This window comes from Chlorocebus sabaeus, chromosome 1 (assembly GCF_047675955.1).
Source record: "Chlorocebus sabaeus isolate Y175 chromosome 1, mChlSab1.0.hap1, whole genome shotgun sequence".
NCBI classification, from domain to species: Eukaryota; Metazoa; Chordata; class Mammalia; order Primates; family Cercopithecidae; genus Chlorocebus; species Chlorocebus sabaeus.
The window spans coordinates 70,149,955-70,170,449 of record NC_132904.1 but is presented as its reverse complement, the minus strand read 5'-3'; the positions used below and the strand labels follow the sequence as shown (position 1 = coordinate 70,170,449).

General features: G+C 44.3%; 1 protein-coding gene across 2 annotated transcripts in view; it reads left to right on the top strand.

Annotated features, from left to right (window-relative positions):
- RAB6A (RAB6A, member RAS oncogene family) overlaps nt 1–7,076 on the top strand; it is a 97,821-nt gene extending 90,745 nt beyond the window's left edge. For both annotated transcript variants that reach the window (XM_008020111.3, XM_008020110.3), the window contains exons 7-8: nt 3,247–3,313; nt 5,011–7,076. In XM_008020111.3, the coding sequence (XP_008018302.1) occupies nt 3,247–3,313; nt 5,011–5,075 (132 nt within the window). In that variant the 3' untranslated portion in view covers nt 5,076–7,076. The remainder of the gene's footprint in view (nt 1–3,246; nt 3,314–5,010) is intronic.
- The last annotated feature ends 13,419 nt before the right edge of the window (nt 7,077–20,495 follow it).

Here is a 20,495-nt window from a genome sequence, read left to right as displayed (position 1 = left end):
TTTTATAGAGTCTGGCTCTGTTGCCCAGGCTGGAGTGCAGGGGCACGGTCTCGGCTCACTGCAAGCTCTGCCTCCTGGGTTCACACCATTCTCCTGCCTCAGCCTCCCGAGTAGCTGGGACTACAGGCACCTGCCACCATGCCCAGCTAATTTTTTTGTATTTTTTTAGTAGAGACTGGGTTTCACCGTGTTAGCCAAGGTGATCTCAATCTCCTGACCTCGTGATCTGCCTGCCTCGGCCTCCCAAAGTACTGGGATTACAGGTGTGAACCACCGTGCCTGGCCTACTTATTTTTGTTCATAAAATTAACAGCTTTCACAGTCATTAATTGTTGCATTCAGGATGGTTTTTGTTTGTTTTTTAAAACGAGGTCTCTCTGTGTTGCCAGTGGTCTCAAACTTATGGGCTCAATTGCTTGATTCTCCCATCCCAGCCTCCCAAGTAGCTGGGATTACTAGCTTGTGTCGGCACACTTAGCTAGAATATTTATCTGTGTTTCAAACCTAATGTTCACATATTAATCCAAATGGACCCACCGTATACAGTTAATGTTATATTGATTTGACATGATGGTAATTTGTACGTCTACATGATCTTTCATGGTGTACCAGAAGTGGTAAGGTAAATGTTCTGCAATTCAAAGTCTTATAGCTGATTTGGATTGAATATTGGGGTAAAGCCTGATTTTGGTACATCTCTAAAAAAGCTACTGAACCTTATAGAACCAAGACAATTAGAGTTTTCCCCAATATTCATACCTACCCTATCAGGCTTTTGTCTACCAGATCAAAATTTTGCAGTTTGCTCCTTTATACATTTTTTGTTGTTGTTTTTCCAGACAGAGTTTTGCTTTGTCGCCCAGGCTGCAGTGCAGTGGCACGATCTTGGCTCACTGCAACCTCCAGCTCCTGGGTTCAAGCAATTCTCCTGCCTCAGCCTCCCGGAGTAGCTGGGGATTACAGGCACGCGCTACCACACCTGGCTAATTTTTGTTTTGTTTTGTTTTGTTTTTTGAGGCAGAGACTCACTCCGTTGCCCAGGCTGCAGTGCAGTGGCGCAATCTCGGCTCACTGCAAGCTCCGCCTCCCGGGTTCATGCCATTCTCCTGCCTCAGCCTCCTGAATAGCTGGGACTACAGGCGCCTGCCAACATGCCGGCTAATTTTTTTGTATTTTTAGTAGAGACGGGGTTTCGCCATGTTAGCCAGAATGGTCTCGATCTCCTGACCTTGTGATCCGCCCGTCTTGGCCTCCCTAAGTGCTGGGATTACAAGCGTATTTTTGTATTCTTAGTAGAGATGGGGTTTCACCATGTTGGCCAGGCTGGTCGCGAACTCCTGAACCTCGTGATCCACCTGCCTTGGCTTCCCAAAGTGCTGGGATTACAGGCGTGAGCCACTGCGCCTGGCCTGATACATTTTTAAACATATTATTTATAGTTCCAGTCTCTTATCTCTGCCCTTCTAGGCATTCTGTTCTTTAATTCAGTGATACTTATAGAGCACTTAAACCCTGAGCATTTTATGCATGTATTTCAGCCAAGTGAGGTTTTAAGACTGCCTTTAACGCTCAACTCAGATATTACCTCCTGAAAGATTTTTTTCAGCCACCTGAGTTGGACCTTGTTACATCTGTATTCTCATAGCATTTTACACTACTTTGTAGCATCACATTGTAACATAAGGAATTGTTTGAGTATCTCCTTTACCAGATTTTGAGCTCCTTGAATTAAAAAACTGTTTTTTCTTGTTAATTTCTGTGTCTCAAAGACACAGAATGAGGCAGCCTGAAACACTGCCTCAAGTAAGCAAGTACTTGGTACAAAGGAGTTACAGCACACATGCATTTAATTTATGAGTTTACACTGGGTGCTTAATTAAAAGATAAATAATTGAAACAATCAGGCAGTTTCACTTGGTGTTGTACCCAGTATGTGTATGACTAAGATTGGAACAATATAAGAAGTATAAACTGTTGTTCCAGTATCTGTTCTCCTATGCCTCTCAAAAATAAACGTCTCACCAGGCTTGAATGCGTTTCTCCTGTTGAAGATATTTTTCATAGCTTCATACCTCAAACACAAGTCAGCCACTCCCACTGGCACTCATTCCAATGATGGAAGAAAAAGCCAGCTGTGCTGGACTTGAGGGGTGGTGTGTATTAATCTCTAACATAGTGCTTTTCTAACAAATGATAAAGGATAATTTTGACTGGACTGACTTTCACAATATATTATACACTGACTTCAGAACCTAACTCTTTCCCCCCCACACCCCCACCGAGACGAAGACTTGCTCTGTTGCCCAGGCTGGAATGTGGTGGCGTGGTCTTGGCTCACTGCAGCCTCTACCTCCCAAGTTCAAGTGATTCTCCTGCCTCAGTCTCCTGAGTAGCTGGGATTACAGGCATGTGCCACCACACCCAGCTAATTTTTGTATTTTTAGTAGAGACAGTGTTTCACCATGTTGTCCAGGCTGGTCTTGAACTCCTGACCTCGAGATCCACACCCTTGGCCTCCCAAAGTGTTGGGAGTACAGGCGTGAGCTACTGCGCCCAGCCCAGAACCTAACTCTTTATATGAAAGACAGAAATTCTATACAGTTTTGTTAAATGAATGATCTGTCCTTTTTCTGGGTTTCTGTAATACTTTATTATTCAAATGACATTTTTGCTGCTTGTAGCTATTTGTTCATGTCTTATCTCACCAGTTAAAGAAACAGGAATCATGTCTTTATATCTCTTTGTATTTGGCATACTGCTTTTTATATAATACTCGTTTATAGAATGAATAGACATTTTATTCTATTTTATTATTTATTTAGAGACAGCGTCTCGCCCTGTTGCCCAGGCTGGAATGCAGTGGCATGATCTCAGTTCACTGCAGCCTCCATTTTCTGGGCTGAAGCAGTCCTCCAGGCTCAGCCTCTCCAGTACCTAGGACTACAAGTGTGCCCCACCACACCTGGCTAATTTTTGTGTTTTTTGTAGAGACAGGGTTTTACCATGTTGCCCAGGCTGGTCTCAAACTCCTGACCTCAAGTGATCTGCCCACCTCGGGTGGATCCCAAAGTGCTGGGATTACAGGTGTGAACCACTGTACCCAGCATTAGACAGCTCACTGTACAGTGATCATAAACCTCAATACCCTTCTGCGCCTACCTTTAGACAGCTCACTGTACAGTAATCATAAACCTCAATACCTTTTGCTAAATGTTCCCTCTCAATTACCACTTTTCTTTCCCACAGCTCTTTCGACGTGTAGCAGCAGCTTTGCCGGGAATGGAAAGCACACAGGACAGAAGCAGAGAAGACAGTATCCTTTTTGTTTCATCGGAAATTTTTCATTATTAACACTAGTCTTTAGAGCCCTGCTTGCTTGGCTAAAGAATATTGTGCCATTGCCTTTTACAACCAGGAACTGATGACTTAGAGGCATAGAAATTCAGAGGTTTTCTATAGCAAGTTATATATAGTTTCTGTATAGTTATCGAAGTGCACCCTTTGCAGCCTGCTTCTCATTGTTGATCAGTGAGAGGGTTTGTGTTTGTTTGCTTGCTTTTAAATGAGCAGGAAACTCTCAGAAGCTCTGTCTCCTTGCCTCTTCATTTTGAGTCCCATTGACTATAGGCTTTTTCCTCATAGAATATCAAATTTTCATTTCTTTTTCTAACACTTGAGCTGTCTGCTTGACACAGGCAAGAAATAGAGTGGAGCTTTATTGTAGCCTCTGCTTTCAGAAGCAGGACATAATATTAGTTTATTTCCAAGGATTGGAACATCTAATATTAGTTAATACTAAAGATTTTTAATTTGATGTTTTCAGTGTTTCATATTTACCTTCTAGTGTTTTTCCATATGCAGACATTTTTATTAAGCAATATAGTTTATAGCACTTGGTATTCAGCCCTTCCCACTTGTAAATGTTGTATGTTTTCATAAAAAACATAAAACAGGCTGGGTGCGGTGGCTTATGCCTGTAATCCCAGCATTTTGGGAGGCCAAGACAGGTGGATCACCTGAGGTTGGGAGTTCGAGACCAGCCTGACCAACATGGAGAAACCCCATCTCTACTAAAAATACAAAAAATTAGCTGGACGTGGTAGCACACGCCTGTAATCCCAGCTACTAGGAGGTTGAGTCAGGAGAATCGCTTGAACCCAGGAGGCAGAGGTTGCAGTGAGCCAAGATCGTGCCATTGTACTCCAGCCTGGGCAGCAAGAGCGAAACTCCCATTTCCAAAAAAAAACAAAAAACAAAAACAAAAAACATAAAATATATTTCCAAAAAAAAAAAAAAAAAAAGTTCTATTGAGTTGAAATCTGCCCCCTCCCCGCTTTTTTTTTTTTTTTTTTTTTTGAGATGGAGTCTCACTCTGTCGCCCAGGCTAGAGTACAGCAACGTAATCTCGGCTCACCGCAACCTCTGCCTCCCGAATTCAAGTGATTCTCCTGCCTCAGCCTCCCAAGTAGCTGGGACTATAGGCACAAGCCACCACGCCCAGCTAATTTTTGTATTTTTAGTAGAGATGGGGTTTCACCATGTTGGCCACACTGGTCTTGAACTCCTGATCTCAGGTGATCTGCCCACCTCAGCCTCCCAAAGTGTTGGGATTACAGGCATGAGCCACTGTGCCCGGCCTGAAGTCCCATTATTTATTAAATGCTTCTCCTGCTGTTGGAACTATCTTGAAGGCTATTTTCAGATTTATATTATAGATGATTCTATGAGGAACATCATCTTCATATCACTTCTTGCTGCTATAGAATAAGTTCCTTAGGATAGATACCCATAAATAGAGCTTGTACCTCATTCTGACCCTTGTTGCATACAGTAGATATAAGCAAGTTTATTCCATTTGAGCACCCTATATGGTGAGGTGGCTATGTGGAAAATAGTGACTGTATAGGCTCTGAAGACAAATAGGAATATAAGGGCCATCCCAGAAATGCTAGTGTTTGTAAGAATTGAAATTGTACTTTCCCATTTATGGCTCCTTAACTTTTGTTTCAGTGATTGACATAAAACTGGAAAAGCCTCAGGAGCAACCAGTCAGCGAAGGAGGCTGTTCCTGCTAATCTCTCATGTCATCTTCAACCCTTCTTTAGAAGCTCACTGCTTTGGCCCCCTTACTCTTTCATTGACTGCAGTGTGAATATTGGCTTGAACCTTTTCCCTTCAGTAATAACGTATTGCAATTCATCATTGCTGCCTGTCTCGTGGAGATGATCTATTAGCTTCATAAGCACAAAAAAAGTCAGTGTCTTCATTATTTATATTTTACAAAAAGCCAAAATATTTCAGTATATTCCAGTGATAACTTTAAAAATTAGATACATTTTCTTAACATTTTTTTCTTTTTTAATGTTATGATAATGTACTTCAAAATAATGGAAATCTCAACAGTATGAGTATGGCTTGGTTATTGAGCAGTGTGTTCATAGCCTACTTTATCTCTCCTTGCTTTTCTCACCTCTCCCTTACCCCCATTCCCTATTACCTATTCTTACCTAGCCTCCCCCCACTTCCTCAAACAAGAGATGGCAAAGCAGCAGTTCAACCAAGCCCACTGGAATTATCCTTTAATTTTACAGATACCACTTGCTGTAGACTATGGACCAAGATGTCCAAAATTATTCTTGAGCACTGATACAAGTTATTTAGATCTTCTTTGAGGTCAAAATTCAGCCATCATGGTAGGCAGTGCTTGAATGAGAAAAGGCTCCTGATGCATCTTCAAAATGAGTCCTAAAGAACATACTGAGTACCTACAGTAAGTAGAAGAGCAAAAAATGTATTTCTGACTAAAACAAATGGCTCTTTCACATGTGCTTTATTAGACTCTGGGAGAGAAAAGTAACCAAGTGCTTCAGAATAGGTTTTTAGTATTCTTCATGGTAAGATAATGAAGTTCTAATGAACTATTTCTCCCATGGTTTTAAAATTGTCAAGAGTTATTCTGTTTGTTTAAAAAATAAGAAACCTCTTTAAGCAATAGATTTTGCTTGAGTTTTCTTTTTTAAAAAAATAATACTATGCAGGCAAGGCACTATAAAAGTTTAATTCCTTCTAGAAGAACCACTGGAAGAATTTAAATTTGGCACTACAATCAAAACTACTGAATTAGTAGAAACAACGATATCTAAAGCTTACCAACAAAAGAACCCTCAGCAGAATAGCAAAAACTTTGCTCAGAACATTTGAGGTCAAATTGAAGACGGAAACCAGAAACTGTTTTCTTGTAAGCCCCTAGAGGCAGATCAGGTAAAGCATACATAGTAGAGAGAAAGGAGAGAATGGAAATAAAACTCAATATTATGCAGATTTATGCCTTATTTTTTAGCATTTTTTAAGGTTGGGTCTTTCAGGCTGGTTTTGGTTTGTATTAGATCTGTATAGTTTAATTAACTAGTGATTTAGTTTTATATTTAAACTACAATTAATCTTTTTTCTTTGGTGATATTTATTTCTTTGCCTTTTTTTTTTTTAACAACTTTCAATTTTTAGATGTTTCGTTGAATCTATTTAGAGCTTCACCATGGCAATATGTATTTCCCTTAAAACACTGCAAACAAATATACTAGGAGTGTGCCCTTTTAATCTTTACTAGTTATTGTGAGATTGCTGTGTAAGCTAATAAACACATTTGTAAATACATTGTTTGCAGGAAGAAAACTTCTGAGTTACAGCTCAGGAAAAACCTGCTGAATTTATGTTGTAAGCATTACTTAACACAGTATACAGATGAAAAGACAACAAAACTATCTTCATACTTCCTCATCCTCTCATTGCAACAAAACCTTAAACTGGGAGAACCTTAGTCCCCTCTCTTTCCTCTTCCTCCTCCACTTCCCACTTATTGTCACCTTGTAATATTCAGAGAGCACTTGGATTATGGATCTGAATAGAGAAATGCTTACAGATAATCATTAGCCCACATACCAGTAACTTATACTTAAAAGATGGGATGGAGTTGTAAAGTGCTTTTATAATACAATATAATTGTTAAAAGCAAGGGTTGACTCTTCGTTTTATTTTGACATGGCATGTCCTGAAATAAATATTGATTCAATATGGCAGATGGGTCATATTCTTTATTTGGAAGAAGTTGTGACTTCTGACATGGGGGTGATTGTCTTCCTACACTGTTGGATTTGATTCTTTTTATGTATTTTTAAGAAAGTAACCAGTTATACTGCTTTTAATATTGATTGGTCTTTTTATTTGGCTTGGAGTTCTTCAAAGCAGTGAAGTGTGTTCATAGTCCAGATTTTTTTTTTAAATAAACACAATTTTGCTGCCAAAAATATATAAATAAAACACAAAAGAAAACAATTATTGACTTGGTTTCCCATTCCTGCCAAGATGGTGAATTAGCATATGCTTCTCCCTCCCTAGACCTATAAAGCGGACATGGACAGAATCCAGAAAAATAACAATAGCAAATGTGAGCAACTCCTGGGGAGTCAAAGAATCTTTTTTTGATGGGGGTATTGTTGCGGGGTGGAGGAGAAGGGGGCAACTTGAAAGGTATAGCCCCTGGTGGAGGCAGTAATAGGACATATTAAGAAAAGCATCTTAAGATCTGCTTTTGCGGCCGGGCGCGGTGGCTCAAGCCTGTAATCCCAGCACTTTGGGAGGCCGAGGCGGGTGGATCACGAGGTCAGGAGATCGAGACCATCCTGGCTAACATCGAGACCATCCTGGCTAACACAGTGAAACCCCGTCTCTACTAAAAATACAAAAAACTAGCCGGGCGTGGTGGCGGGCGCCTGTAGTCCCAGCTACTTGGAGGCTGAGGCGGGAGAATGGTGTGAACCCGGGAGGTGGAGCTTGCAGTGAGCCGAGATCGGGCCACTGCACTGCAGCCTGGGCCACACAGCGAGACTCCATCTCAAAAAAAAAAAAAAAAAAAAGATCTGCTTTTGCCTCCTTACTCCTAACTATACCTTTGCCTTGGGACTGGAGCCAGCAAACTGTGGCCCTCCCACCAAATCCAGCCTGGAACCAGTTTTTAAAATTAAGTTTTATTGAAACTCAGCCATACTTTCTCACTGCAACGGCAGAATTTAATAGCTGCCACAGACCTTATGGCCCTAAAAGCCAAAAAAGCCATTTACTATCTGGCCCTTTACAGAGAAAAGGGCAATCCCTGCCTTGGGATAACCATAGCTGAACACCTTACCGTAAAATGAAGGCCACAGGCCAGAATACTAGTGCAGGTGTCCACGAGAGTAATATTAGGGCAGTACAAAAGCCTTAATAAGCCGATGGAAATAAAGGCAAGGCCCTGAAATAAGTTATGGCTTGGGGGGATGATACTGAGTGGGAGTGATAATATGTGGTCTTAGAGTTCCTAGAGCTCTTTGCCCCAAAGTTTGTCCCCTCCTCTCCTTGACAGTCTTGTCCCCTGTGCCTTCCAGATTAGTAGTCTATACCCTGAGGAGAATTTGAACTCACACAGCAATATAGTTGAATACCTAAAAACTGCCTCAAAAGTAAAAGTAAATATCCGAAGCAGAAATACTTTGGGAAGGAAAACCAATAATTTAAGGATGACATGATAAATATTAAGGAGATAAGATATGAAACAAGAATTTAGAATCATAAGTGTGAAAAGTTTTTAATTGTTGAAATGAACACAGCCAGGTGCAGTGTTTCATGCCTGTAATCCTAGCACTTTGGGAGGCTGAGGTGGGAGGATAGCTTGAGCCTAGGAGTTCAAGACCAGCTTGGGCAATATGGTGAGACCCCATCTCTGCAAAAAAATTTAAAAATTAGGCATGGTGGCACACACCTGCAGTCTCAGCTACTCAGAAGACTGAGGTGAGAGGATCTCTTGAACCCAGGAGTTCAAGGCTACAGTGAGTTCTGATTGCACCACTGCCCTCCAGCCTGGACAACAAAGCAAGACCCTGTTTCTAAAAGGAAAGATAAGGAACACATAGATGGGATAAATGGTAGAATGGATTCCGTTAGTTAGAATGGAGTTAGTAAGCTGGAACATTAAATTGAGGAAATCATTCATTAGAAAACAGAATTAACTGGCCTGGCACAGTGGCTCACACCTATAATCCCAGCACTTTGGGAGGCTGAGGGGGATAGATCACAAGGTCAGGAGATGGAGACCATCCTGGTTAACATGGTGAAACCGTGTCTCTACTAAAAATACGAAAACTTAGCCAGACATGGTGGCGCATGCCTGTAGCCCCAGCTACTTGGGAGGCTAAGGCAGGAGAATCACTTGAACCCGGGAGGTGGGGGTTGCAGTGAGCCAAGATTGCGCCACTGCATTCCAGCCTGGCAACAGTGCAACAGTGCGAGACTCCGTCTCAAAAAAAAAAAAAAAAGGAAAACAGAAGTAGCATTCTTGTTCCTTTTGCAATGCGATAAAAAGCAGGGCAAAGCTCCCCTTTGCCTTCTGCCATGATTGTAAGCTTTTTGAAGCCTACCAGAAGCAAATGCTGGCACCGTACTTCTTGTACAGCCCACAGAACTGTGAGCCAATTAAACTTTTTTTTTTTTTTTTGAGACAGAGTTTTGCTCTGTCACCCAGGCTGGAGTGTAGTGGCCCGATCTCAGCTCATTGCAAGCTCTGGGTTCACGCCATTCTCCTGCCTGAGCCTCCCAAGTAGCTGGGACTACAGGTGCCTGCCACCACGCCCGGCTAATTTTTGTGTGTTTAGTAGAGACAGAGTTTCACCGTGTTAGCCAGGATGGTCTCGATCTCCTGACCTCATGATCCGCCTGCCTTGGCCTCCCAAAGTGTTGGGATTACAGGCGTGAGCCACCACGCCTTGCCTCCCCTCCCCTCCCCTCCCCTCCCCTCCCCTCCCCTCCCCTCCCCTCCTCTCCCCTCCCCTCCCAATGGTGTCTTGCCCTGTCATCCAGGCTAGAGCACAGTGGTGCGATTTCAGCTCACTGCATCCCTTGCCTTCCAGGTTCAAGCAAGTCTCCTGCTTCAGCCTCCCGAGTCGCTGGGATTACAGGTGCACACCATCACATCTGGCTAGTTTTTGTATTTTTAGTAGAGACAGGGTTTCACCATGTTTGCCAGGCTGGTCTCAAACTCCTGACCTCAAATGATCCGCCCGCCCCAGCCTCCCAAAGTGCTGGGATTACAGACGTGAGCTACCGCGCCCAGCTTAAACCTCTTCTTTATAAATTACCCAGCCTTAGATATTCCTTTATGGCAATGCAAAATGTACTAACAGAAAATTGGTACTGAAAAGTGGGGCATTGCTATAAAGATACCTGAAGATGTGGAAGAGACTTTGGAACTGGGTAATGGGCAGAAGTTGGGAAAGAGTTTGGAGGGCTCACAGAAGATGGGAAGATGAGGGAAATTTTGAAATTTCTTAGAGACTGGTTAAATGGTTATGACCAAAATGCTAATAGAAATATAGACGGCGAAGACCAGGCTGATGAGGTCTCAAATGAAAATGAGGAATTTATTGGGAACTGGAATGAAGATCACCCTTGTTAACACCTTAGCAAAGAACATTAGCATTGTGTTCATGTCCTAGGGCTTGGCAGAGGGTTGAACTTAAGAGTGATGACCTTCTGGCCAGGGATAGTGGCTCACACCTGTAATCCCAGAGCTTTGGGAGGCAGGTGGGTCACTTGAGGTCAGGAGTTCGAGACCAGCCTGGCAAACATGGTGAAACCCCATCTCAACTAAAACTACAAAAATTAGCTGGGTGTGGTGGCGCACACCTGTAATCCCAGCTACTCCTATTGGAGAGGCTGAGGCAGGAGAATCGCTTGAATCCAGGAGACAGAGGTTGCAGTGAGCCAAGAACGTGCCACTGCACTCCAGCCTGGATGACAGAGTGAGACTCCATCTCAAAAGAATAAAAAAACAGTGATGACCTTCAGCTAGGGTGTCTAGCTGAAGAAATTTCCAAGCAGCAAAGCATTCAAGGGATGGCATTCCTGCCTCACAGTCTGCAATCAGATATGAGAGCAAAGGAATATCTTAAAGTTGGAAGATATATTTAAATGGGAAGAGGAGCATTAAAATTTGGAAAATGTATATCCTAGCCTTGTGGTAGAGAAGGAAAAAACATTTTCAGAAGAGGAATACAAGCAACAGCTTGCTAGGGAAATTTGTATGACTAAAAGGGAGCCAAGTGCTAATAGTCAAGACAGTGGGAAAAGGCCTCAAGGCCATTTCAGAAGTCTTTGGTCAAGTCCCTCCCATCAGAGGCCTAGGAGGAAAGAATGGTTTCAGGGCCCAGGCTCAGGGCCCTGCTGCCCTGCACAGCCTCAGGATACTGCTCAAAGGGCCCCAGAGATAGCTCGAGCTGCTATTCCAGGGGGCACAAACCATAAGCCTTGGTGGCTTTCATGTGATGTTAACCCTGCAGCTGTGAAGAATGCAAGAGTGAGGGAGACCTGGCAACTTTGAATGAGATTTCAGAGGATGTGTGGGAAAGCCTGGGTGCCCAGGCAGAAGCCTGCCACAGGGCAGAACCGCCGCAGAGAGCCTTTACTAGGGCAATGCAGAGGGAAAATGTGGTATGGGAGCCCCCACAAAGAGTCACTACCAGGGCAATGCCAAGTGGAACTGTGGGAGGAGGGGCCACTGCCCTCCAGACTGCAGAATGCTACAGCCACGAGCAGCTTGCACCCTGAGTTTAGAAAAGCTGCAGACACTCAACTCTAACCTGTGACAGCAGCCACAGAGGTGGAGCTGCCTAAGGACTTGGGAGGCCAACCTTTGCATCAGTGTGCCTTGGATGTGGGATTTGGAGTCAAAGGAGATTATTTTGGAGCTTTAAGGTTTAATGTCTGCCCTTCTGGGTTTCAGACTTGCTTCGGGCCTATTGCCTTGTTCTTTTGGCTGATTTCTCCCTTTTGGAATGGGAATATTTACTCAGTGCCTATATAACCCTTGTATCCTCAAAGTAAATAACTTGTGTTTTTGGTCGGGGGGTGGTTGGTGGTGGTGGTGGTTTAGACAGGGTCTTACTCTGTCACCCAGGGTAGAGTGCAGTGGCATGATCTCAGCTCATTGCAACCTCTTCCCTCCCAGGCTCAAGCAATCTTACCACCTCAGCCTCTCAAGTAGCTGGGACCACAGGCACGTGCCACCATGCCTGGCTAATTTTTGTAGTTTGGGTAGAGATGGGGTCTCACTATGTTGCTCAGGCTGGTCTTGAACTCCTGGGCTCGAGCAGTACACCTGCTTTAGCCTCCCAAAGTGCTGGGATTACAGGTTTGAGCCAATAACTTGTTTTTGATCTTACAGAAAATCATATGAGGAAGGAACTTGCCTTCAGTCTCAGATGAGACTATGGACTTTGGACTTTTGATTGAGTTGATGCTAGAAGAGTTAAGCCTTTAGGGGATGATTTTTTTTTTCTTTTTTTTTTTTTTAGACAGAGTCTCGCTCTGTTGCCCAGGCTGGAGTGCAGTGGAGCTCAATCATGTTGAGGTCAGAAGTTTGAGACCAGCCTAGCCAACATGGTGAAACCCCGTCTCTACTAAAAATAAAAAAATTAGCCAGGTGTGGTGGTGCACGCCTGTAGTCCCAGCTACTCAGGAGGCTGAGGCAGGAGAATCGCTTGAACCTGGGAGGTGGTTTCAGTGAGCCAAGATCATGCCACTGCACTCCAGGCTGGGTGACAGAGCAAGACCATGTCTCAAAAAAAAAAAACAAAAAAAAAAGTTGCTTGGTATAATTTAAAGTTAAATATGTGTTTGTCATATAACCCATCTATTCCATTCCTCAATATTTACCCACAAGACATGAAAGCATGTGTCCATACAAAGATTTGTACACAGGCTGAGTGTGGTGGCTCATGCTTGTAATCCCAGTACTTTGGGAGACTGAGGCGGGAGGATCACGTGAGCCCAGGAATTTGAAACCAGCCTGGGCAACACAGGGAAACCCCATCTCTACAAAAATAAAAATATTAGCCAGGTGTGGTGGCACATGCCTGTGATCCCAGTTACTTGAGAGACTGAGGTGGGAGGATTGCTTGAGCCTGGGAGGTCGAGGCTACAGTAAGCTGTGATTTTGCCTCTGCATTCCAGCCTGTCTCAAAAAAAGAAAACAAAACTTGTGGACAAAATTAATAGTAGCTAGTATTAACCAAGAACTAGAAACAACCCAAATGCCTGTTAAAAGATGAATGTATAGGCCGGGCGCAGTGGTTCACGCCTGTAATCAGCACTTTGGGAGACTGAGGCGGGCAGATCACAAAGTCAGGAAATCGAGACCATCCTGGCCAACATGGTGAAACTCCTTCTCTCCTAAAAATACAAAAATTAGGTGGGCGTGGTGGCGTGTGCCTATAATCCCAGCTACTCCGGAGGCTGAAGCAGGAGAATCGCTTGAACCAGGGAGTCAGAGGTTGCAGTGAGCCAGGATCACACCACTGCACTCCAGCCTGGACGACAGAGTGAGACTCCATCTCCAAAAAAAAAAAAATTACTCTTCTCACCTACTGCCTTTCTGTCTCTATTCTTTGAAGGATATCTGTATGTGCAGCCCATACTTCAGGAGTTGGGATTTGTTCTTCTTTAGGGGGGAATAGCTATGTAAATTGTTTGGAATTCTGCAAGGGAGATTTGTCTCTTCTCCCCCATTTATTTATCTGTTCAATAATTTATATCAGTATGGACTCAAAAGTATCCATGGACTCATGGATACTTATTTTATACTTTGGGTTATAATCTAATACTACTTTATTTGGTTGCCCAAATTGTTCCAGCTCTTTCAGTTCTTTTGCCCTGTTGATGTACCCCCCATTGATGTGCATTTGTTTTGGTCTTTTGAGTACTTCTTTATGGCAGTACATGATGCTCCAGACTCATCATGGATACCTCTTTATCCAGTCCTATAATCAGCCATTTCTCCAAGGATCTCTGATTTCTTTGACTGGAGAACTGGTATTAGAAATGAAGATGTGGGGCCAGGTGTGGCGGCTCATGTCTGTAATCCCAGCACTTTGGGAGACTGAGGCGGGCGGATCACAAGGTCAAGAGTTGAGACCATCTCTGTCTGACATGGTGAAACCCCAATCGTGCCCAAATACAAAAATTAGCCGGGGTCAGTGGCTCACGCCTGTAATCCCAGCACTTTGGGAGGCAGGCGGATCACAAGGTCAGGAGATCGAGACTATCCTGGCTAATACGGTGAAACCCCGTCTCTACTAAAAAACACAAAAAATTAGCCAGGCGAGGTGGCGGGCGCCTGTAGTCCCAGCTACTCGGGAGGCTGAGGCAGGAGAATGGCGTGAACCTGGGAGGCGGAACTTGCAGTGAGCTGAGATCTCGCCACTGCACCCCAGCCTGGGCAACAGAGTGAGACTCTGTCTCAAAAAAAAAAAAAAAAAAAAAAAAAAAAAAAAAAAAAAAAAAACGAAAATTAGCTGGGCATGGTGGCGGGTGCCTGTAGTCCCAGCTACTTGGGAGGGTGAGGCAGGAGAATTGCTTGAACCTAGGAGGCAGAGGTTGCAGTGAGTCGTGAGTAGAGATCGCGCCACTGCATTCCAGCCTGGCGACAGAGCGAGACTCCGTCTCCAAAAACAAACAAACAAACACAAAAGATGTGGGGCTAGCTGTGTTCATTTCTTTTTTTTTTCTTTTCTTTTTTTTTTTCCTTTTTGTTTTTGTTTTTGTTTTTGACACAGAGTCTCGCTCTGTCGCCCAGGCTGGAGTGCAATGGTGTGATCTTGGCTCACTGCAGCCCCTGCCTCCCAGGTTCAAGTGATTCTCCTGCCTCAGCCTCCCAAGTAGCTAGGACTAAAGGTGGGTGCCACCACACATGGCTTGTTTTTTTTTTTTGTTTTTGTTTTTTTTTTTTTTGAGACAGAGTCTCTCTGTCACCCAGGCTGGAATGCAGTGGCACGATCACAGCTCACTGAAACCTCTGCCTCCTGGGATCAAATTATTCTCCTGCCTCAGCCTCCCCAGTAGATGGTATTACAGGTGCACACCACCTCGCCCAGCTAATTTTTGTATTTTTAGTAGAGATGGAGTTTCGCCATGTTGGCCAGGCTGGTCTCGACCTCAGGTTATCCACTTGCCTTGGACTTCCAAATTGCTGAGATAACAGGCGTGAGCCACCGCGCCCAGCCTAGGTGTGTTCATTTCCACTGAGGTGTTTTCTTTGAGGCTCTCTCAGCTGGCAGATGAAGGAAATATATGTATGTACTGACATGTGTATAGACACATATCTGTAAATATTTCTGTATATAATCCCATCTCTATGTCAAGCTAGACATGAGTTCATACTGATGTCTCCAACTCTAATCCATTACCACATGAATCATTCTAGCTTCCTCCCTTTGCTTATCTGTAAATTTCTACTTCACCACTGAGAAACCTGGCTTCCAGTTGATCTAGGACTCCAATGTGCATGTTTGACTTATCAGCATATACTTAATATTGTACTACTTCACATAAGGTACAGGAAACTTGCCAGAGTATCATTCTATTGTCCCACCCCCACTCCCTGTCCTCTCTGCTTTTTTGATGTATTTTTATTACATTCATAATTTTGCATATACTTGTAAATAATTAATTATATTGACTATCATTCCATTTTGTGATTGACTATCATTCCATTTTGTGAATATTACCAGTGGATTTATCCTGTAGAATTTAAGTTTTTTCCATTGCTATTATAAACACTTTTCTACCTACCTTTTGGTGAAGGTAAGTACACAATTCTGTTGGGTGCACCCTAGGAGAAGAGTTGATTGGTTATAATGTATGTATATGCTTGGCCTTACAAATCAGTTTCCAAAGCAATTGTACCAGTTTAACTTTACAGTTCTTCCAGCAGTGTATGAGACTCTATATCAGTACTTAATGTCGTCTGTCTTTTTCATCTTTGCCCATTTTAATTCAAAACTTTTTAAAAACTATGTGTTGACTAGACAAAACAATGTTTGGGCCAGATGTCGTCCATTGGCCACCTCCAGATTAGACTGTTTTGTCTATGAGGATTAATGTCTGTCTTAATGTGTGTGTGAATAATTTAAAAATTGTCTGCTGGACAGCTGGAAGGATTAAAAATTCATGTTACAGTCCTACTAGTCGAGAGATTTTGAAGCAAACTGCATTGGGAACATCTATTTGCACTCATTGCTTTTTTCAGTGAGCTGACTGGAAAGCACACTGGCAGAAATGTGGAGAGGTTTTTGGAGAAAGCAAGAACAGAGGACAGGGGTTTGAGGTGAGGAAGTGGGAACTTCTGCAAGTGAACTAAAAACCTGGGCCCTTACTGAGGGGATAAAGAGTAATTTTGTTTTATTTTTTCATTTCCTTCTTTTTCCTTTGTTACTCCACCATTTCTATGAAGTCTGATGCACATGCTTTGATGGGGCTGGTGATGACATGGAGAATGAAAACTAGGACAGTAAAGGAAAACCACCCCACATTGATCCCATACTTGGTGTCCAGTTAGAGAGAACAGGCATCCATTTAAGAGAATCTTGGTAAGATGTCCAAATGGTAACCAGTAGGGTGTGGGGGAGAGCAGCTGGCCAGTGGAGAAGGCCTCCTTCCTCCCCTGATATACTAGAAGAAGGTGATGTGTGTTTTGTTTGTTTGTTTGTTTGTTTCATTTTGTTTTGAGAAGGAGTCTCGCTCTGTTGCCCAGGCTGGAGTGCAGTGGCACCATCTCAGCTCACTGCAACCTCCGCCTCCCAAGTCCCAGCAATTCTCCTGCCTCAGCCTCCTGAGTAGCTGGGATTACAGGTGCCCACCACCACACCTGGCTAATTTTTGTATTTTTAGGAGAGACGGGGTTTCACCGGGTTGGCCAGGCTGGTCTTCTACTCCTGACCTCAAGTGATCCACCTGCCTCAGCCTCCCAAAGTGCTGGGATTACAGACATGAGCCACCACGCCCCGCCAGAAGGTGACAATCTGAGAAGACAGAGGCTGACATCTGCTTTGCAGTTGGAACTTTCTATATTCAGCACACGTTCCTGCCTAAGCATATCCTGGCCTTAGCTTGTTACCTCTTTTCATCCCCAAGGCTGGTGACCAACTTAGAAAGGGTCAAACCTCAAGGTTCTGTGCTTCAGGTTTAAGGGTGATAGACTGATTGGACCATGATTCTGACAATGAAGTCTCCTCATGACCACTTAAGATGTCTCCAAACCTCTGTGGGAAGTTCTAAGGTTGGGGAACACTGTGATATGAGGTCAGAAGTAAATCTGGGACCCAATCCTGGGAGGTCTCAGGAGGCAGATCTCAACTCCTGATGAAGGAGGTCTCACAGACTGAGCTATCCCACAAGGGCAGGAAAGGGAAAAGGTAAGAGTTCTCCCAGTCCCTATGGGTGGCAGAAGGCAGTAGAATGGTCCCTATCAGGTGGGGCAAAGGGGAGACAAATCCGTTTTAGAGGGCATCTAGGGTCATTTCCAGCCAGGTATTCTGAATGTAGGGCTCTAGTTCTGAGACTGAGTCATATACCTGATTTTGGAGAAGCGCTCACTGCCGGGATGCTCAGAGTGCCACAGACCCTCGCTGTCTATAGAATCTCCTCTAGTAGGGGCTGATGAAGGCAGGTGGTCTCAGGAATGGATGTGGAGTTGAGCACCCCCAGTGAGCTGGCTATGAGCAGCCAGGTAGTACCTGGGCTGCCCAGTTTGCAGAGATGGTTTTGTCTGGGTTAAGACTGTGTTGTCTATGAGAATGAATATCTTTGTGTGTGTGAGATCGAACTTCCAGGTTCAACCATGTCCTTCCTTTGCTTCACATTTTTGGAGGCATTCGACGGCCTGAGAGTGTATATAGTTCAAGCTCCTTCCCTGGCATCCAAGGCCTCTGATGGTTTGACTCTGCTGACCCCCATTTCCACCCATGACACTGCAGATCCAGCCTCACCCAGAGACCTCTTGGCACTGACTGAGTGCTGTTTTAGTTCTTGTTTCCTCTTCATCTAAGTTAGCAACTCCCACAAGACCATAGTTGGAAGAGCATTTGTCTTTTCAGTCAGCTTAAGACACTTCCACCCATACCTGGGTTAAGGGCTCCTTTCTCTGTGCCCCTACAACCTCAGGACTACCAGTTCCCACAGCCCATGTTGTCATAGTCTGTGTCCATGTCTAGGGTAGACAGACAGACAGACACACACACACACACACACACACACACACACACACAAAGGCACATGCACAAACTCCTTGAATAGGGCCCAAATCTCATTCCTCTCCCAGTACCCAGCTCTCAGCCCTGTCTGCCCACAAAACCTCTCGGGAAAGCATTTGCTAAAGGAAAAGAGAAGAGATGTTTGTGTTATACAGTTGACCTCCTCTCTGGGAATTATTTTCCTGCCAGGTAATGAGCCACACAGGATTTATAGTGCAGAAGCAGTGTGCTATGGTAGACAAGGTCAAGTGACCTGCATTTGAATCCAGATTCTGACACAGCATGCATGACTTGGACAGTCTACTTTCCTTTTCTGCATCTGTTTCTTTGTAGGTAAAATAGGGATAGTAACGCCAGGCCCATGGGGTTGTTGCAAAGACCTATAAAACAGGGGAAGCTTTGGGCAATGAATGGCAATGCCCCCAGCTCTGTCTGATCTCAAATGCCCTGCCCAGCCAGCTCCCTGATCCTTGTTTAACCCACATTCTTGGGAAAGGACTCTGGACAGCTTGGGCTCTTCCTATATATTGATCTCTAAAAGTCCTGAGGCTATGCCAGAGAGGTCATTCCCAGAGCCAAACTCAGAGATGTCCCTGCAGGGGCATGCAGGACACCCTCTAATGAGATGGCATAATGGGGATGCCACTAAAGGACTGACAGCATAACTGGGTCTATCTGGGAGAAAATTAAGGCTGAGGCTGGGCTGAAGGTAGTGAGTTATCTCAATTGACTGTTCAGTCAGTTACAGATCAAACTCTGTTCTCTCTCCCCAATTGCCAGTGCCGCCAAGGAAGGAAGGAAGGAAGGAAGGAAGGAAGGAAGGAAGGAAGGAAGGAAGGAAGGAAGGAAGGAAGGAAGGAAGGAAGGGAGGGAGGGAGGGAGGGAGGAAGGGAGGGAGGGAGGGAGGGAGGGAGGGAGGGAGGGAGGGAGGGAGGGAGGGAGGGAGGGAGGGAAGAAGGGAGGGAGGGAGGGAGGGAGGAAGGGGGAGGGGAGGAAAGACAAAAACAGAAAACATTAAGGCTGTGGGGAGGGGAGGGGAGCAAAACAAAAGAAAAGAAAAAATTAAGGCTGAGGTTCCAAAGCATGCACTGGGTCTGATGCACTGCTGGGTCCCCTGAACACAGTACAGGCCTTAGGACACCCAGGGTATGTAACCTCTGACTACACAAATGCTAACAGACTTTGGTCTTCTCAAGAGGCTCCTTCTTGCATCTATGCTTGTCCTTAAGCTGGTGCCACATATTGGACTATGCCCTGTGTTCAGTAGCCTGGCCCAAGAGGTTCTTTATAGTTTGACCTCATTCACCACCTCTCACCATGCAACCTGCTAGAGCATGAGACTGGTTCCTGAACTTCATGGTGTTAACGCCTTTGCTCATACCATTTCTTCCATTTGTTTTGTGTGGAAAGCTCACCCACCTTTTTCAGATTGGCAAACTCCTACTCATTTTTCAAGGTTCAGACTAAATTTCCACTTCCTGTCCCAAATCTTTCCCTAGTTCCCTTGGCAGAGTTGCATGCCTGCTCTTCAGAACTCCAACTGCACCACGTTCCTCTGTAACCTCATTCAATCATTGCTGTTTTTATATATGTCTTACCTCTAAGTTGGTGTCTTTGGAACTGTGGCTGAGGTGAATTCCTGATATTTTTGCCAACCAGCTTTCATCTATTCATCCTACTTCTGGGAATAGTGCCCTAAATTTCCTCTGGGACACCATCCCACCCCTGCTGTAAGCCCTGTTATTTTAGACCATCTGTTTCCAGACCACTGGGGTTGATGCAGGGATGGCCACAGGACCCAATTTAGACTGATGTCCACCTGGCTCAGGACTTTCAGTCATACTGTTAGAAGAAGAGAAATTCTCTTGGCTAGACTTGAACTCAGGAGGGCATTAGCCTGGAGCTGCTGACCATCACTGCAGCTTCCAAATGAGCCAGCCCCGCAGGTGTAAAGATGGAAATGAAGCAAAGTCTAAGTGACACTGTTTAAGCCCCTGGATCACACAGCTTTTGGACTTCTCAGTTATGTGGCTCAACCTTTTCCCTTTGACTTAAATCAGTTTGAGCAGGGAGTTTCTATCTTACAGCCCCAAGAGGCCTGATGCAGGATGGTGGGGTTTCCTTCCCTGGCCACCTGGTTTTCTATGAGAACAATTCATTGATTCAGCTCTAGAAGGATGGGAACCTACTGGAAAAGACCCCAACATGAACAGGATTCTCAGAAAGCAGGCAGGACCTGGCTTGGATCATCCATCAGCTCAGACAACAGAGACTCCAAGGCAGTCCCTCCTCTTGAGCCCTCAGGAATGGTCAACTGCAACCAGCTACCTTAAGTGTAGGGGAAACAAAATCCAGAAAGGTTAAGTGACTTGCCCCAAATGA